The following is an 18,363-nucleotide window of genomic DNA, read 5'->3' on the forward strand; positions in this document are numbered from 1 at the left end:
ATAATTCATTTCTTCTGTAGCAGTTGACTTTCTTAATTTTAGAAACCATCAGGTTGGGAGGGGGGACCTGTGACCCCCTAGATATTGCTGCACACCCATCATACCTGCCTGTTGAGTATGCTTACTGAACCTGATGGGAGTTGACGTCCAGCAACATGGAGGGCGATGATTAGAGCATGATTAAATGATTGAATGCATTTTGGAAGGAGACAGCAAAATAGTCATTGATTACCGTATATGCTTCCCTTTCCTGAAGTGTGCAGTTAAGAACCTAGCCAGACAAGGATTTCAAAAGCCAGCACCCAGCCTTGCCTCCTCTTAGTATTCAGCTGTCCTGACGTGTGTCTCCCTGTGCAGTTCATTAAAAGAGGTGCTAGCTAATGAGCACACACACACACACACACACACCCCAAATCCGGCTTCAGCGCCGCTGCACAGTCAGAGCAGACCTGGGTCAAGGGCTCAGGTGAAGCAGACCTCGACTGAGTATTTTATCTCACTTGAAATGCTGGTGTGGGCACAGGAGGGAGAAATGGAGGTAGGCATGTTAAACAGTGTGGCTTTTTTAAAAAAAGGCTGCTCTTCACAAGGAATGAGCCTCCCTCTTTGTTGACCCAATTCCCAACCAGAAGAGATGCTCCTTAAATGACACAACTTTGTACTGAGACTAGGATATTGATAATTGGTTCCCAGCCGCTGTCAAAGGCAAAAGCCCAGTAGCAGGCAGCTGGAGGAAAAAGCCCTTGTTCCTCTATTACTTTAGTATATTCCAGCTGTCCGGAGGAGCCAGCGAGCTTAGCTTGGTATATTTCTCCTCTGTACTCCAGGCCGGGTTTTGGTGGTCTTGGAGCTCACACTGATCTGATATCTCCTGTGTTTCCAACATCAAATGTCTTGCTGCACTGAACTTGTCAAATCCTTGAGAGTTTTTACTGCACTCTGACTGCCTATGTTATAAGAGGTGGGGCTAACTGAGGCTCTCATGCTTTGCCTGAAGCAGTGGCAATGTCCCCTCTTTAATGGGCTTAAACAGTGAACTGCTCCCTGCTGTGTCAGTCCTTAATTGTTCTGAACTACAGGCTCCCAAGAATGGCAGGAGTGAGTGGTTTGGTGCAGGAATACCAAAGGAGGGTTTCAAAAAGACCAAAATGGCTAGTTCTATTGCTTTATAAAGAAAGGTGTAAGCTCACACCACCATGTGCAGAGGGCCTCACTGTCCTTACAGACGTGTGTCCACACCCAAGCAACCATTCATACAGCCTTTATGCACAAAGCAGTATACATCATTTTGCCCAGAACCCCTTATTACACCTGAGTGGTGGCTGTCCAAAGCTTCTCCCCACTCCGGCCCTAGAGCCCAGCATCCCAAGGCCAACAGGTAAGCACAGCATCAAAGCTAGCCAATTCACATATATCAAACCAAGTGAATATAAACATACACAAGCTCATTCTTGCAACAATTACTAATTAGTTTGGGGTTATCTTAACTAGGCAGATGGCATTTGCAGGCCTTCCAGAACGTTTGACCTTTGGTTCAACATATGATTCCAGTCCTATTCATACTACAGATGGACAATGGGCAGATCTGGAACAATTTTTTTTGGGGGGGGGGCAAATCACTGAACCCAGTGTCACCTTTGGCTTTGGATTAATGAGGGCTGGAGAAGCCATTTTAATCTGTGCTTTTGTCCTCAACAGTCTGGCAGAGAGATCTTCTATTTAATGGCAAATTGAGGCTGTTAACTTTTAGCAGTTGTGTTGCTGAATGTGGTCAGTAGGAAAACGTGACCTTTGGTTTTAAGATGGAGTCTTCTTCAGAGTATGTGTTTTTCTTAATATATCCATGTTTTCATTTCCTAGTCTTTAATTTCTTTAATGTCAAGTATCCTGTTGCTCCCACAGCCTCTGGTCCATTAGTTTGCTTACAGATCATCGCACAAATGGTGCTCTTGTTTCAGAGAGTGATCCCTCTTTCTGGGCTTGTCTCTTGCAGTGGGAACACCCTACTATATGTCCCCAGAAAGGATACATGAAAATGGCTATAATTTTAAATCAGACATCTGGTCCTTGGGCTGCTTATTGTATGAGGTAAGTATCACTTTCATGTTTATGCACAATGTGGAAAAATGGAAATAAGCGGCAAGTGAATAGTTCAGAGAATAAAACTTGCCTTCCATTCTGAATATCACGAGTTAATAGACTGTTGCATGAGTACAGACCCGGGGAAATGCCAAATTTTGAGGAGTCCACACAGTGCCTAGGATTACTGGATCTTGACCAAAGAAGGCAAGAATCAAGGACAAAGTCAGATTCCTGTTTTGCAAATCATTAATTACATTGCCCCAAAAGTTGGTTCTGACACAGAGTTTAAATTCATGCTGTTTTGTTTGTGTGATAGTGAGTTTCAGAAACTTAAACTGCTTGCATCTTTGGGTTGGTCACAGAGGATTCATGCTCCATCCATACTTAGTATATTACTTAGTCCTGGGCTGTTCTCAAAATACTCTGTTGCAACTATGCCAGTGGGATAAAAGTGTAACTTGTTTTAAACTATAATTGTCAACATGAGTACCATGGAAGTTTTGATACTGGATGTACACGTTAAAGAAGGAAGTTATGTATGATTTGTGATGTGGTCTGAGAGCTGCAATGCTCAAGCAACCAGTGGTGTTGAAAGTACATGTCTGACCCTGAACTTGAGCATTGATGGCAAGGGCAGAGGAACATCCCAGGGGGTTGCCTCTTGGGTGCTCTTCTGAAGCTTCCTGTGCATAAATGTGAACTGCTTTTAAAACTCCATGAGAGACTTGGTTCCAAGACCCCTGGAAGAGCAAGCTGCTTGGGAACCCCAGGGTCTGCCAGATCATGGTCAGGGTAGCCTGTAGGGTATTACTTTGGAAGGTAGAGTTCCAATGGTCCTTGTGTTGTGTTGTGTTGTGTTGTGTTGTGTTGTGTTGTGTTGTGTTGTGTTGTGTTTGTATTGGCATCAGCCAATGACAGAACGAATTGCAATAGTTTTGCCTTTAAAACAACAACAACCTGGAGAGGAGGGGAAACAGTCTCCGTTAGGAACTCAGGTGCTGCTGACTCTGCTTTGAGGTCCAAGGGCAGACGAGAGAGACCTGAGAAGACCCATTTCCCCAGAAGACAGTCTGGGTTTTGAGGTGAAGAATCTCAAAAATATTGGGTGCAGGAGGCCCTTCCTAAGTCAGATAAGAGCCGTGGGGATAGTGCTGTTCCTTCGGGGGGAAGGAGCTTGGCTCACAAGGTGTAATGAGACGCTTGTTGGACCAGGCAGTGTGCTGTTGTTGGGGTTTCAGGTCTGAGTCACCCAGCAGCTCAATAGGTGCTGATTAATTTGTTGGCAGTGTGCAAAAGCACCATGCAGGGTCCATCAAGAGGGAGAGAGAAATATCGGTGTGGAGAAGTCAATAAATGAAATCAATGAGATGCCGTGGGAGGGACTGAGTAGCCTTTGAGAGAGCAGCACAGCGTGACTCGTAACAGCCCTCTGCTCCTCTTGCAGGACTCTGAAGTCGTGGGTGATGGGAGGGATTTCCCTTAAAACAGACCTAATCAAGGCAAGCCATCCGTTGCTCCTGATGTGTCCAGAGTGAGCCCTCAAGCAGAGTCCCTGGTGCACAGGGGGGGGGGGGTTCCTCAAGGGAGCCTCTGCTTCCTTTTTTATGCCCCCCAAGGAGACACAGTGCTTGCTTCTGAGGAGCAGACCCTGAAGTTTGTCTTACCAGACATTGGCCTGGGAATCCTAAGACCCCAAGGATCTCCTGGTCCACACCTGCATGGATCACCCCAGCCCAGGTCAGGAAGGCCTTCTGAGCCACCATAGCAAGCAGAAAGAGTTCTCCTGTTTCTCTGGTGGAGAGAGAGGGCCTTTGGCAGGAACGAGCCTTGGCATTGATTGCTGCCAAGCAAACAGCAGCAGGACTTACTGAGATTGGTTCTCCGACTGAAATTGTTTGTTTCTATGTATGTTTGTTTCTTAAATTTATATACAGTGTTACAGACACTTCAGGTCACAGACTCCGCTAACCCTGAAATAGTAGCTCAGGTTAAAAACTTTGCTTCAGGATGAGGCCCCTTGGGCTAAAGTGGTGCTTCAGGTTAAGAACAGTTTCAAGTTAAGAACGGACCTCCGGAACGAATTAAGTACTTAACCCGAGGTACCACTGTACCGTTCTTTGTCCAAGGATCACAGGGCAGTTTACACTATAAAAGCACAAAAATATGTAACATATTAACAAACAAATCAATAAAAAAATCCCACAGTTTAAAAGGCCATATTTTGTTTAAACAAAGGCTTGGGAGAAGAGGAATGTTTTCATCTGGTGCCTAAAGATAAGTAATGATGGTACCAGGGAAGCCTCCCAGGGCCAGTGCAGTATATACTCAAGTATAAGCCCACCCGAATATAAGCCGAGGCACCTAATTTTACCACAGGAAACTGCGGAAACTTATTGACTCAAGTATAAGCCGGTTCACCACACCACAAACCTAACCCTAACCCTAACCCTGGTGGGCCAGAGTGCATGTGTGCGCATGCACACATGGCAGAGGGGGCTTCTCTCCCCCCCCCCAGCCCCTCCTGTCCCCCTGCCTACCTAGGGTGCTGCCGAGAGGCAGAGGCTGGTGGTGGCAGCGGCGGAGGAAGAACAAGCAGCCCAAGAGGGCTTCTTTCAGGCTGCTCGTTCCTCCTCCGCGGCCGACAGCCGCCGACAGAGACCCTCACTCGAGTACAAGCCAAGGGGGGCTTTTTCAGCATAAAAATGTGCTGGAAAAGTCGGCATTAAACTCGAGTATATACAGTATTCCACAAAACGGGGAGCCCTTCAAATGGTTCCTTTCTCGTGTTGCCAGTCTTGGCCACATGAGAAAGGACCTTTCATGGAGGGGGCACACGAAGAAGGGCCTCAGATTAGGATCACAAGATCCAGGTAGGTTCATACTGCAGTCCTGAGTCGTTTAAGACTTTGTAGTTCTAGGCAAGCACTTTGAATTGGGCCCGGAAAATAACTGCCACCCAGTGCATTTGGGCCCAGATGGGTGTAATGTGCTCAAACCACCTTGCCTTGGCGATTAGGCTTGCAGGGGGAGGACAGCAGTCCTCAAGCTGAGTGTTACTGACAAAGAAGCAGGTATGACTCCTTGGAAGATGAGTTTTAACTATATTTTACTTTTGTCTCCTGCCTTATTGAATTGCTTTTTATTTTATTTTATTTTTTGGTATTTTGCAGCTTTCAAATGTGTTGTGAGCCACCCTGAGCAGTTCTTGAATGAAATAAATATAGGGTGGTGGTTTCTGTGAGCCCAGACAGGCTCACCCAGCCCATTGTGTCCTGCTCAGAATCATTAGGATGGGCAAGATGAAATGAAAATTCTTTCCTCTCCATGCTGCCATCGTTAGCAGTTGTTAGAACTGTAGCACTAGGTGGGAGTGTGTTTTTGTGTCCACGGTTGCTTGAGTGTCTTCTAGTGGGGAAAGTACAGCAGTGTGACAGTCTCTAAAATTATCCCCCTTCCCCAGTATTGTTAACTCTGAAAGGAAGAACCCCCACAGCCGGTCTCTGCCATTCCCACCTGTGCCCCACCTCTTGCCTCTGTTCCTCAGGTGGAACTGCAGCCTTTGTGGTTCACTCTTCTGGGAAAGCCACAGTCACAGGTGGCACTGCTCTCCCCCAGGTGGCCCTATCCTTGGTGTGCCTGAATAAGACCTTCCAGAGATTATGTTTGTCTCAGAAACAGCATGAGAAGAGGGCTGGCTCCCTCAGAGTGTGTTTTCCCTTTCCCCACATTTGTCACCTTCCATAAATGGTGGCAGTTTGTAATTAAGTCAGGCTCTCTAGTCAGGCCTTGGTCACATTTAGGTGATCCTAAATGTTCCTTATTTCTGTGTGTATATATTAGTATATTAATTCATAATTGCCTGCTTTTCCGTGACTCAGGCCCAAGTCAGTTCAAAGCCAGCCGTGGCACTTCCAGCTGGAATCTTGAAGTTTCAGTTCAGCGGAGATAAGCGTATCTGCAGATATTGTTCCAAGGAAGCATCTTCTCAAATGTGGCCAGCCCTGAACAAGCCCCGTCCTGCCCACTGCTTAGTGGCAGTGGAGGCCACCAAAGATCTCCGTGTCAATACTCTGTTCTCTTCCTCATGCCTCTGCTCTTGCTTTGTTAAAAATAGGGAGAGCAGCGGTGGGCTGGGTGGAAGAAGGTTTCTCTCTGCTTTTTGTTTTTGATTATGTTGTGCAGATAAACTGAGGGAATTTTGTCTCTAAGTAGCCTAGAGGCACACATGCCAGTTGGAATTCACTTTAACATTATTTGGGCTGGGGTGTGTGTGTGTGTGTGTGTGTGTGGCCAGATAATGCCACTTAAACTTGACATTTACAATCTCACATTGATTTATATTAAATCTTATCAAAATAGTGGGAAGGCTTCACCATCTCCTGGGGATCTGTCATCAAGATAACTTGCAAGGGATAAAAATAAGTTCTCCCTCTCCTGTAAATAGCTGCAAGCAATGGCTTTAGGAGTTCTAACAAGATAATCAATTTAAACACAGGGAGCAATTTTTATTTTCTTAGACCAGTCGTAGAGCATGGTGGTCAGTTTGAAACAGGGATCCAGCCATTCCACTGCAATTGCTCTAATCCAGATGTCAAAACGAAGCCTTCATCTAAGCCACAGGCCTCAGCCAGCCACCTTGGCCACTCCAGTCACGGGAGGGAGTGAGGGGGGGGGGCTCTGCTCAGTGCCTCAGATAGGCTGCCCTTGTCCATAGATGACAAGGACGGGGGAACAGGGCTCTGGCCAGCACTGCTGGGAGTCTTGCCATTGTGTTTTCAGATTTGCCACTGCAGCCGTCTCCCAGGATACGATCTGCGGATTTGGTGCAGGCCCCTGTGTGGGCAAAGGGGTCTGCGCTGGAGGGGTTGGAGAGCTGCCTGTGTCCAGTGGGTCTCAGTGGAGTCAATGGCTCACTCCCCATTCCCAACACATCCCTGGGGTGGGTGCCTCCCCCCCCCCCACACACACATGGAAGGGTGTATTAAGCAGAATTGAGGCCCGTGACTAAAGCTGTGCTGTTGAGGAGGAGACAAAGTTTTAATATCACAGAAATCCAGTTTGATTTGGGCACCTTTTCTTAATGGGTAAATCAAGGGACCTTTGCCTCACTGCCAAATTTCTAAACTGCCCAAATGGATATTGTTAATTTGTCTGTGTTCTCTATCAATATTGTTTATAAAAGTATAAAATGCGTGAGAAGTGCCTTGGAGTAACTTCTCCCTCCTCCTCCTCCTCCTCCTCCTCCTCCTCCTCCTCCTCCTCCTCCTCCTCCCTGCATTAAAAACAACCACAACCACCACAACCACCACCACCACCTTTGCTGGGAGATTGCTGATTGCCTGCTGATTGCCTGCCAAGAGGCAGATTTCTTTAGGTCGCTACCCCCTGTGCATGATAATGAGCAAAAGACTTAACACTTTTCAAATAGACCCTCCCTATTAAAGCAGTGGCTCAGAGCTGAGGCTCCGCAAACACAAATAAAAAGAAGCGGTGGCTTTGCCGATCTGCCGCAGCTTGCGGCAAAATGGTTTTTAAAAGATCTTCTAACCGGAGTAGATAATATCCACAATTATCCAATAGTGCTTCATTAGGAGGAGGATTATTTCATTGTGGAGGGGCAGCTTGTGACAGCGAGAGTGACAGGGAGCCCTTGAATAGCATTATGGATTAATAAGCAGCTGGGGCTCCGTGGGGGCCGCATGCTGAGGGGACGCCGCTGCTCTCACTCGCCGAGCCTCGGTGCCACTCGCTGGCGGCGCTCGCTTTGAAGACCAGCCTTATTAGAGCCGGGTGTGAATGGGGAGCGGGGTGTGTGCGTCTTGGGCTCTCTTCCTGGAGATGGAGGTGAGGGGGGCTGGCCTTATGCTGCTGCTGAGCGTGTTGTTGGGGGCACGGTGTGTGTGTGTTTGCTTGCTCCCATGCCTGAAGAAGAAAAGGTATTTGGGGTGCACAGTGGCATCTTATTGCTGCTTTTGTACTTTCGTGAAGTTGAGCAAACGGCTGAGCTGCTTCTCTGTCCTGTTGAAGTTCAGGTCAACTTCTAGAATTTACATATTTCTTTGGGTTGGGAAAGAGTTTCAAATAGGAAGCAGGAAGAGACATGGGGCTGTATGTAATGCTAGTCCTACTGAAGTTGATGAGCATGGTTAACTTGGATTCATTAATTCCAATGGGTTGACTCTTGAGTAGGGCTTAGTTGGATGCAACCCATTATTTGTTTGTTTTGAAAGGCCCTTTCATGCCATTAGCCTTGTTGCTTGACTCTTCTGCGTGTGTTTACAGTCAGCCAGTGCTTGTTTTTAGTGGTTGGGTTTGTGAAAGAAAGAAGCAACCGCAGAATTTTTAAAAGCTGCTGAGGGTGAATTAACAAAATATCCAGCTGGATTATCCTCTGCCATCTCTGAAGTTATAAATTGCTTTGAATGTATAAGGGCTGCGGGATTGGCTGTCCAGCAGACACTTGCAATGCTGCCTCACATTTCTGCAAAGCCTGCATAAAACGTTTCCCGTGTGCAGGGCAAGTGTCTCTTCTGCAACCAAATGGACCAAAAAAGTGACAGGGTTGTTATGTAAGAAGCCGGATCTCTCTGTACAGTAAACAAGGTTATAATTTGCCCTTTGAATGAAGCAAACACAAAATGTTTCCATCAGTATGAAGCATGAGTCTTTACCATTGGCAGAAAAGTTTGCACTTGCTCTTCTCCGGCCAAACCTGTGGCTGAGAGATACTCACAAAGTCTGCATATGAAGCAATTTGGAGGAAGGTGTACATAGAGGTGGGGAAAATGTTATTTGTAATGTCAGAGCCAGAAAGATGTTATGGGAGGCAGTCATAGTTGATGGCATCTGGCTGAGCATGAGCTACCCCACCAGGATGCTCCGTTGTGAGACGGCAGCCGTAGGACCTTTTCCGGCTTGTCAGAGTCTCAGTCTTGAGCACGGAGTGGCTGCAGATCCAGCTCTCTGAAGAGGGGACAGTTGCTGGAGGTAAATAGTTTTCACTAGAAAATGACTAGTTGTCCTCCCTGCTTTTTGGATGGCACTGTGGGTTTTGTACTGTTCCTGCTTCATGACCTTGGTTGGTTGAAGGGTGGGGAGCGAGTAGGAGGTATCGGTAGCAATGGCCCACCCCAATGCAATGCTGGGCAGTAGCCAAGGACACCTCAAGAGGTGCATTTGTCATGGTTTAGTCCTTAGAACCTCCTGGAAGAGCCACCTGTTTATTGGCAAGTTTCCCGGTTGTACTTGTGGAAATGGTCACAACCAACTTGGGCACAACTGCCAAGCAGCAGACCCATGCGGACTTCTGTTGGCCCTCCCTGAACATTTCTCCTGTATTGCTCATTTTCCAATATTTTCTTTCTAGATGGCAGCTCTCCAGAGTCCCTTCTATGGCGATAAAATGAACCTGTTTTCGCTCTGCCAAAAGATAGAGCAGTGTGATTACCCCCCTCTTCCAACCGAACATTATTCTGACAAGGTGAGTAACTTCAGCTGTACTCTCTCTTGGGCCCTGAGTGGAAGGAACACACACACACACACACACACACACACACACACACACAAACACACGTGGCAGGGAGCTCAAGATTGGAGCATCTTCAGGCAACTGCCTTGGCACATCCTCAAAGCCTTTTCAGAAGGGAGAAATGCCTTCCTGCTCGCACAGCTGCATATTCAGAAACTTTTTCTAATCAGGTACCATAAAGCAGCAAGTGTGATGCTCACGGAAAGCAGAGCAGTGCTGAGGCAGCAGGATGGGCAGGACCGTGATGCCTAAAGCTTAGTTTTCCTTCTCTAGTGCACAGCATCGTGTGACTGGGCCCAAATGTGCTGCAAGTTGCCCCATGGCATCTGCTGAAAAGTAGCCTGTCAAATGCTGGACCAAGTAAAGCCCTCAGGGGACCTCAGCATAAGCTTTGAGCTTTATCATTTGTGAAATGCAGTGTTTTAAGAACGAATGGAAGGAGCACCTGGTGGGAGAGGTTGGTTGACAGTGTTCCTGCCAGTTTTCCAGAGGCACACCTAGGGCCCCTTGCGCCCTTGGCAAGGAGCTGTTATTGGCACCCACACATTGGAAAAAATCGCTTTCCTGCAATAGCCACATTAGAAATTACTACGTTTTATGCAACCCAAGTACTTGAGAAGTGTCCAGTAGGAGGTAAAAAAATCCACAGGCCTTTGTATTGCAGTGCAAGAAGGATGGGAAGCTTCTCTGTTGTTTGATCTCACCACAACAGCGGCAGTGCACTGCCACACACATATTCACCGTACATTCTGTAGTCCGATAGGTGATTGTGCTCCCAGCACAGGTGCGCCTCTGCAGCTTTTAAACAAATATATTAACCCTTTGGAGTTGGAAAGCAGGTGATGAGATCAGGGCAGATGACAGACCCAAGTGCGCTTTCGGAAGTCTGCTGCCTCCCGCACACCAATAGTAGCTTCTGTAGTCTTGATTAAGATTTTAAGGAAATGTGAACCTGCTTGTTTGGTAATGGAAGTGGGGATGAGCATAAATGCCAGAGAAGGGGCACTAGGAACAAGCTCTGAATTTAACACACACACACACACACACACACACACACACACACACACACACACACAAAACTTATGGATAGCAAGGTGACCAGTATTCCAGCAAGTTTTTTTCTCTGAATTCAGTGTGTAAAAAGCAGATCACCATGAATGCACAGGGATCTTGTGTGTATAGGTTGCTGAGAGTATGATGTGGAGGTGTGGGGGGGGGGGGAAGAGTTGTGGCAGCCTTTGCACCAGGAGCAGGCAGTCTTGAGCATTCCAATCAGCTTGTTGCGAAATTTGCCGTCCTTTGCCCCGCTTCTCTTGGCTGCTAAGTCCAGAGCATTGCTTAGCTAGAAGGGCAGAGTGTGCCTGAGCAGAGTTTCCAGTAGGCAAGGAGAGGTGGTTCCAGTGCTGTGCCCTCCTCTTCAGAATAGAAGGAACATCCATATGCACATTAGCCCCCGTCTTGGACAGTGTCCCAAGTTGTAGGCGGTGGCATTTTTTGGCACAGAGTTTCCACCCCGGCTGCCATACGCAGCTCCTTGGCTGCTTCTCTGAGGAAACTGGTCGTGCACATCCCTTTCCACACTGGGAGGCTTATGCTAAATGGCCCTGGCTGCTGCTGGTCCTCCTTTGGACAAGTGCCTGCATTTCCTCTCCCCTTCCTGATGCGCAGGAGTGTTGATGCAGCCATGCTGGTCCCTCCTGGCAACTTTCTGGCTGCTTGAGCACGATTCCTTCTTGCAGACCACTCCTGTGGCCCAGCCAGGTTCATTGTCTTTCCCTTCGCCTTGCTGCTGCTCCAGCTTCTTGGAATCTGCCTTCTGGCAGCAGGAATTAGTGCAAGTTGACAGATGTGTTTCCTGTCTTTCCAATTACTGTCGGTTTGCCTCCCTCTGGCAGTGCTAAAGAGAGTGTGCAGTCTAGTGATACAATTCAGCGCGAGGAGGATGGTTGAGAGCTCAAATAAAAGTGGCAGGTCCCAGAGAACTCCGTTCCAGATGGTGCATTTGCATGCAACAGGCCAGCACACTGGGTGAATTGTCGTTGTGTGAAACTGCACCAGTACACACACACACACACACACACACACCCCACACATTCCTAGCCATGTCAGTAAACATTTAGTCTCTGGAGTACTGAGTTGGCACTCCATGATTCAGTCTGTGTGGGTCAGGAAAATGCTTCATGGGCAGAGTCTGTGCTGTGAAGTTGTGATGCCTTGCTGAAGAAGAGGCAGAGGAGACTGGGAAGTGATATTTGGCGGTGGCTATGGGGTCTTGTCTTTGCGAGGGGCAGTGGTGGCCTCCCTTTCAGGAGAGACGTTGGATGAGCGGAGCAGAACAAGACAAGGCAGCCCTGTCTGGAGTGGCTCCTTAATTCCTGACAAAACGCCTTCCATGTCCAGCAGTGTCTCCCTTCCTAGTTACATGAATGGCTTCCTTTGAGGACATGTGGACGGGGTGGGCTTGGTTATTCTCTTTCAGTAGTGTAGAAACACTCATGACTGGTTTGCATTTGACAAAAGTACAGAAGGTGTTCTGCAACCATCAGAAACCATCTTCAGTTGACCCTCTTGCTGGCTGGAAACAGCTTTTTTTTTACTCCTGTGAGGATCTCTGCCTGATGCACGGGACCTGATTGTGGGATGGTCAGGCTTTTAATTACCACTAAAATAACTGATTCTATTGCTACTGGCAGGATGAGAGAAGATCAGAGGCTCAAAGCGCTCTCTCTCTCTCTCTCTCTCTCTCTCTCTCTCTCTCGCTCTCGCTCTCTCTCTCTCTCTCTCTCCCCCCCCCCCTTTCTTTCTCCCTCTCCCTCTCTTGCCATAGGGTGTCTAAGCTGCTTTCAGGGGCTGTGCAATTAAAAGCTCATCTTTCAAATGCAAAGTGAAAAGGGGTGGGAACTGGAGCTGTTTTCTACACTTGCTTTACTATACAGCAGTGTTAGAGGGTCGCTGTCAGGATATCCAGGCTGATTCAGGCTTTGCCAACTTGGTGCCCTCCAGCTGTCTTGAACTGCAACTCTCATCAGGTCCAGCCAGCATAGCCTGGCTCTAAGCTAACAGGCAAAAAGCTCTGATATAGGGAGGAGTGCCTGCAAGAGCAATTCCTTCTCCTGTGCTCTACACAGCCTCCACCGCCAGGGACTGGCTCAGTGAGATTATCTGTAGACTTCTCCATCCTCCCTGCAAGTGAGATGTCTATGTGAGATTCCATTAGGCTTCTTCACCCTCCTGAATAATTCCTTCTGCATGGTAATTCATTCTCGCCTTCAGGTGGGTTTCACTGCCTGGTGCCTTCTAAGACTACAGTTGTCACCATCCCTGGCCATTGGCATTGTTGGTTGGTTGGGATTCCATCAACATGGTGGGGGTGGGGGTGCTGCTGCTCTGAGTTTGGCATATACCCAGCTATTCCAGTTGTACATACAGGAAGGTTGGCTAAATATTCATCAGGTCCTGGCTCAGCTTCCTCTCGAGCCAGAACCTCAACATGCCATTCTCTTCACCACCAAACACAGAATATTAACAGAATGGCAATTATTGCTAATGAGGGCTTTCACATTGACCTCTCTCTGTAGATATATACTTCTTTCATCGGATACTTTCCAGTATTGTCAACTACTGCAAAACCTGAATGCTTGAGCCATTTTCTGATGGTATGCCCAGGCCCATTAGAGAGGGAAAGGGAGGTGGGGTTGGACTAACGAGTATTGACCAGTGAGTGTGGGAATTGTGAAACCTGCATCTAAAAATGTTGGTATCCCCAGTCAAGTGTGCTACTCTCTAACTTGAGCATCTGTGGGTGGGTGTGCATGCATATGTTTTGTCTTTAAACTGTCTTAAAATCCATGGAGCTGACCGAGCTCTACTCTAGAACTCAAGGATGTTAGAATATTCATAGGCTGGCATTGGAAGGCTTTGGGTGCCTTCAAATGGGAATGGCCCCCTCTTGCACCACCAGGCAGGTGCGCATGGCGATGGGCGGCAGGGTGTGTCTCACGGTCCTCTGTTTCCCCCCTTGCAGTTGCGAGAGCTGGTCAGCATGTGCATATACCCAGATCCTGACCAGAGACCTGACATTGGTTATGTGCACCAGCTAGCAAAACAGATGCATGTGTGGACCTCCAGCACTTGATCGACATGCTCCCAGAAAAGCCATCCCAGCGTAGTCTTACTTGAACCTTCTGTCTCGGACGAAACCAAGAGGTGCCTCGCCAATTTACATGGGAGAGTTGAGCCTTCCTAGGAAGACGCTTCATGATTTCTGCTGGCCATTTGCAGGGGCGCTCACAGAGTGGATCCGCTCTAAGTGAAGGCTGTGAGATGCTGCTGCAAGTGTGTTACTTTTTAAAATAACACGTTACAGATATAGATCTCTTAAAAGATCCTTTCTTAAAACTGTTGTGTGTAATCTAGGTTAGGTTATTATAGCAAGGGTTTCTCATTTGTGTATTTGACACACCCCTTGTATCTTAACTAATGTGAAATATTGAAATAATTCCTTTGGTGAAATCACTTTATACTAATGTAAGAATTACAGTAGATTTTGTGTAATTTGTATAACTGCTACTTCTGCCTCTTTTGCAAACGGTTAATAGCAAATTCAGTTTTTAGTTCATATATTTTTTAAAAGAACATCCAGCCTGGAGTTTTTGTACTTCCCTCCTTTGCAATAATAGGGTCTGGTGAGGGAACATGTTTGAAGATTTTTTTAAAGAAATTGAAACTTTGTGATTAATATTTTGCAATGCATTTTATTTGTCACTATGGCTGCAGTCAGCGAGGCCTCCACTGAAGGCCTCAAACCAAAGCTCTCTTTTTTGTCAGTTTCTGTGCCGCTGCTGGCACAGATCTTGTGAGAATCTCAATAGCTAATATTACATGACCAGTGTTACTGCACGCAGAATACGGGGTTGGGGGGGGGAAAGCTTTATAAAATCAGTGGTACTTTGGCCATCTACAACTACCTTGAAGCAGTGTTCAAAACATAATGTAAAAGGGTATTACTTTGACCATGCAATAAGGTAAGTTAAAATAGAATTCATTCATTTTAACTCAAATGATCACCCACACTTCTTAACTGTGAAGACTCATTGAAGAATGTGAATATTTTAAACAAGCTGATTTGAAGGACATACTAAGACTTTGCATTTACACATACTTTCAATCAGCTAAATTACTTCATTGACTTGGTAATTCAGTTTCCATTGGCCCAAGAAAGGTTTTGCTCAGGAAGCCAGCTTTCTCTTGCATCTGTCTTTTCTCTTTCCTTTCCGAGTAATGGTGCTCCATCAGCTTCAGTACTGAAGGATGCTGTTCAGAGAAGGATGTCCACGTTTCAGGGGCTGAAATGTGGCCTGGCCTCTGGGCTATTTTCAAAGCAGGTTATTTTGCTGGAAATAAAGAATGGAATATACATGCATCTTTTTCAGTGGATTTCTGTGTAGCTCAGTCTGCCTTAAATTGAGAAGGGCAATGCCAACTACTAAGCAGTTCTGAAACAATCTACAAAGGGTAATAAGGCTAGTGTTTAATTGCTGTGAAAGATCCTGGCTGTGGAAAGCCACAGGGAAGTCCAGCCTATCAATCTTGGTGGAGTCAGAATATTTCAGCTTTATTGTACAGCGGCAGCACATCTGCTTACAAACTCTCGGGTGCTGCTGCTGGTGGGTGTCTTTAAAAGCAAGGTAGTCTCTCCCTGGCACTGCAGGCTTCATTTGAATTTATATATAACCTGGTCTTGGGGTGCAACATGAAACTTCTGTCTGTTGGGCAATTCCGCGTTACAGGTGTGTCTGCTAAAATCTGGTCTCATATACTTACTCCTTAAGATCTATTAGCGCTTAAGTACATGTATTTCCAAAGAATTTTTTTGTGAATGTGCATTTTTAGATAAGATTAAATGATTTACAAAATAAACAGTTTTCTTTGTAGAAAGAAAAAGGTGCCTGGTGTAAAAGCATATTGTCTGAGCACATATTTTTGCAATCTTGAGGAAAGAATTTCCCATGGTTACAGGCTGAACCAAGGACTAGGTAATTGGTTCACATATTAAATACTGTAAATGTAAGTTTCAAGGGTAACAGGTAAGATAATAGCCATTTATCAAAGTTAAGTTTGAATAGTACTGAGCTTGACACCGACTTTCTGCCCTTCCTCTTCCTTGGAAAAATACTTGTCACCTCATTTACCTGTACTATACCCCCCCCCCCCAAAAAAAAGCTTAGGTATGGGATGAGGTAAAGTCACTTGGGGCCGATTGGTGTAAAATCCAGAGCAACACGGGTTCCAGGGTCAAATTTCCACCTTATGCCTGTTACTTTTGCTTTGTTGCCTTAAATGATTTCTAACCCCCCTGCCTCTGCCATACCTGCTTAAGGTACGTGAAAGTGTTCAGCAAAAAATGCTGTGACCACACTTTATTTATTCCTCTTGAGTTATGAAAAATATGGGAAATGAATGAATGAATGAATGAATGAATGAATGAATGAATAAATAAATAAATAAATAAATATAAAAGCCATATAAAAGGATATTGCATTCAGAACCAAGGAATCTGCTGAGCACCTTAAAGGACCAACAAATTTACATCATCACAAGTTTTCATGACCTAAAACTTGCTTCAGCAGATTTATCTAATGAAGCAGGCTTTTAGTCCACACAAGCCTAGGCTATTGCTTGTTGGTCACCAGACAGCTTCAGCATAAATACACCATTAGCACACAGGGGATAAGATCTGTTAACTTTTACATCTAAGAATGACTGCTGCTCTACTTGTGAAGTGGCTGGGGTCACATAATAGGCTGGATGTACAACTGGGCTGACCCACTGAAGCAAATAATCATTTTAGAAAATTATTTTTCCCTGCCCCAGTTATTACGCAAGTCAACCGGTCAATTCATATTGGTTTTTATTAAATCTGCATACAGAACATTAATGCCAGCATACAGATACAGAATTCATGTATGAAAATTCTCAATCCTCTTCCACTGCCCAGAAGTTTCCAGGAAGTCAAGATGTATCCATTGTTTGCACCGTCTCATCTGCCACTTCAAGGTCCAAGGGTGTAACCTTCGTATAGAGCACACCTGTAGTTCCCCTCTCACAGCTGTATCGCCCTTGCCTGTTTGAGGGTGGAGAATAGAGAAACAATTATAGAGAGTACTGTGTGTCTGCCAGAAATCCCACTAGCAAGGGGGGCAGATGGAGACTGAGATAAATACTTAGATCTAGTTGCTGTACTGAGTAAAGTTGCCCTTTTCCCAAACAGAACACAGCAGGTTAATCGCCCACTTCTGACTACCACACAGAGGAAACAAAACCACAAGGCCCAGAGTTACAAGTCACAACAAGCCAGACAACAGCTTATTTCCTCTGCTGCAGGGCAGTTAGACATGGGCCAAGAGGGAGGCATCTGGACACATAGATTAAAATACAATGGTTTAATGCTGCATGTGAATGCGTTCTAAGACAAAGTTATTGGAAAGGAAGACTCCATTTTGGAGCAGAAAGCCAAGTTAGAGCTTCGCCCCCTGCCAAGAGCACCTCATTCTGTATTTGTAATCCATATCCCTCTTGCACTATGGCTTTTGAAGAACCTCTCCTGGACAGAGAGAATGTCAGTGCCGCCAGTTAGCCCAGTTGGAGGCTATGAGTGGAAACCCCAGGTGACCTTTCCGGGGAGTTGTGGATTGCATTAGGACAGTGACCCAGAAAGCTGATTACAATAAGCCTTTTCTTTTTACAGAAGGTTACAAGCACAGGGAAAGTGGCTCCTGCAAAGACAGGATCCTTTTTCAAGGTCGGTCAGTAGTATGTTCCCAAATGGTCCTTTCTAGTCTTTGAAAGACGCAAATAGCTGCTGCCATGCAAAATGATGCAGTTCTTGTTATTGCCCACATCCTAGTGCAACTTCAAGAATAACCTGGTGCACGGAACAGAATGGAAAACTGCACAGCAAAGTGGCTATTCCCTTGTCAACAAAAATGGAAAGTTCTGACTCTTCCCTACAGCCATGTCCTTGGCAAAGACAAAGCAGATGTACAGGGAATACTGGTCTCCCTAAAGGGCCACAATCCCAGCTGCTGCCTTTTCACACCATTACTATTTGCGCTGGACAATTGCACTTTAAGAAGCTAAGAACAGCCTCCTGGATCAGGCCAATTGCCCACCTAGTCATAGAATCATAGAATCATAGAGTTGGAAGGAGACCACAAGGGTCCAACCCCCTGCCAAGCAGGAAACATCTAGCATCTAGAAACATCTAGTCTAGCCTCCTCTTCTCACAGTGTCCAACCAGATACATGGAGGAAGCCCATAAGCAGAACATGAGCAAAACCGCACTCTGCCCACCTGCCATTACCAGCAACTTGTCTTCCAAAGCATACTGCTTCTGACAGTGGAGGTAGAGCACGGGCCTCTTGGTTAGCAGCCCCTGGTAGCCTCAACCTCCCTTAAAGTAATCACTGCCTCCTGTGGGAGCAGGTTCCACATGAAGCACTTTATATATCCTGATTCTTCCAACGTTCAGCTTCACTGCATGTCTAGGAGTTCTGTTGTGGTGAGGGAGAAAACCTCCCCAGCCACTTTATGTCATGCAAAATTTTATAAACGTCTATCAGGTCACCTCTTGCTTGCCTTTCCTGTGAACTTAAAAGTCTCAAAGGTTCCAATCTGTTGCTCCACCTTGATCATTTTGGTTGAACATTTCTCAACTTTTCCCAACTCTACCCTTTTAAGGTGAGGGGGCCAGA

General features: G+C 46.2%; 2 protein-coding genes across 6 annotated transcripts in view; one reads left to right on the forward strand and one right to left on the reverse strand.

Moving 5' to 3' along the window:
- Window positions 1–15,553, forward strand: part of NEK6 (NIMA related kinase 6) — a 93,148-nt gene extending 77,595 nt beyond the window's left edge. For all 5 annotated transcript variants that reach the window (XM_083486008.1, XM_083486010.1, XM_083486009.1 and 2 more), the window contains 3 exons: window positions 1,994–2,088; window positions 9,449–9,562; window positions 13,635–15,553. In XM_083486008.1, the coding sequence (XP_083342134.1) occupies window positions 1,994–2,088; window positions 9,449–9,562; window positions 13,635–13,745 (320 nt within the window). In that variant the 3' untranslated portion in view covers window positions 13,746–15,553. The remainder of the gene's footprint in view (window positions 1–1,993; window positions 2,089–9,448; window positions 9,563–13,634) is intronic.
- Window positions 15,554–16,503: 950 nt separating this feature from the next.
- The window catches only part of PSMB7 (proteasome 20S subunit beta 7), a 30,004-nt gene continuing 28,144 nt past the window's right edge, over window positions 16,504–18,363 (reverse strand). The window contains exon 8 of the mRNA XM_083486040.1: window positions 16,504–16,733. Within this exon, the coding sequence (XP_083342166.1) occupies window positions 16,622–16,733 (112 nt within the window). The 3' untranslated portion in view covers window positions 16,504–16,621. The remainder of the gene's footprint in view (window positions 16,734–18,363) is intronic.

This window comes from Podarcis liolepis, assembly GCF_965112155.1.
Source record: "Podarcis liolepis genome assembly, chromosome: Z".
Taxonomy (NCBI): domain Eukaryota; kingdom Metazoa; phylum Chordata; class Lepidosauria; order Squamata; family Lacertidae; genus Podarcis; species Podarcis liolepis.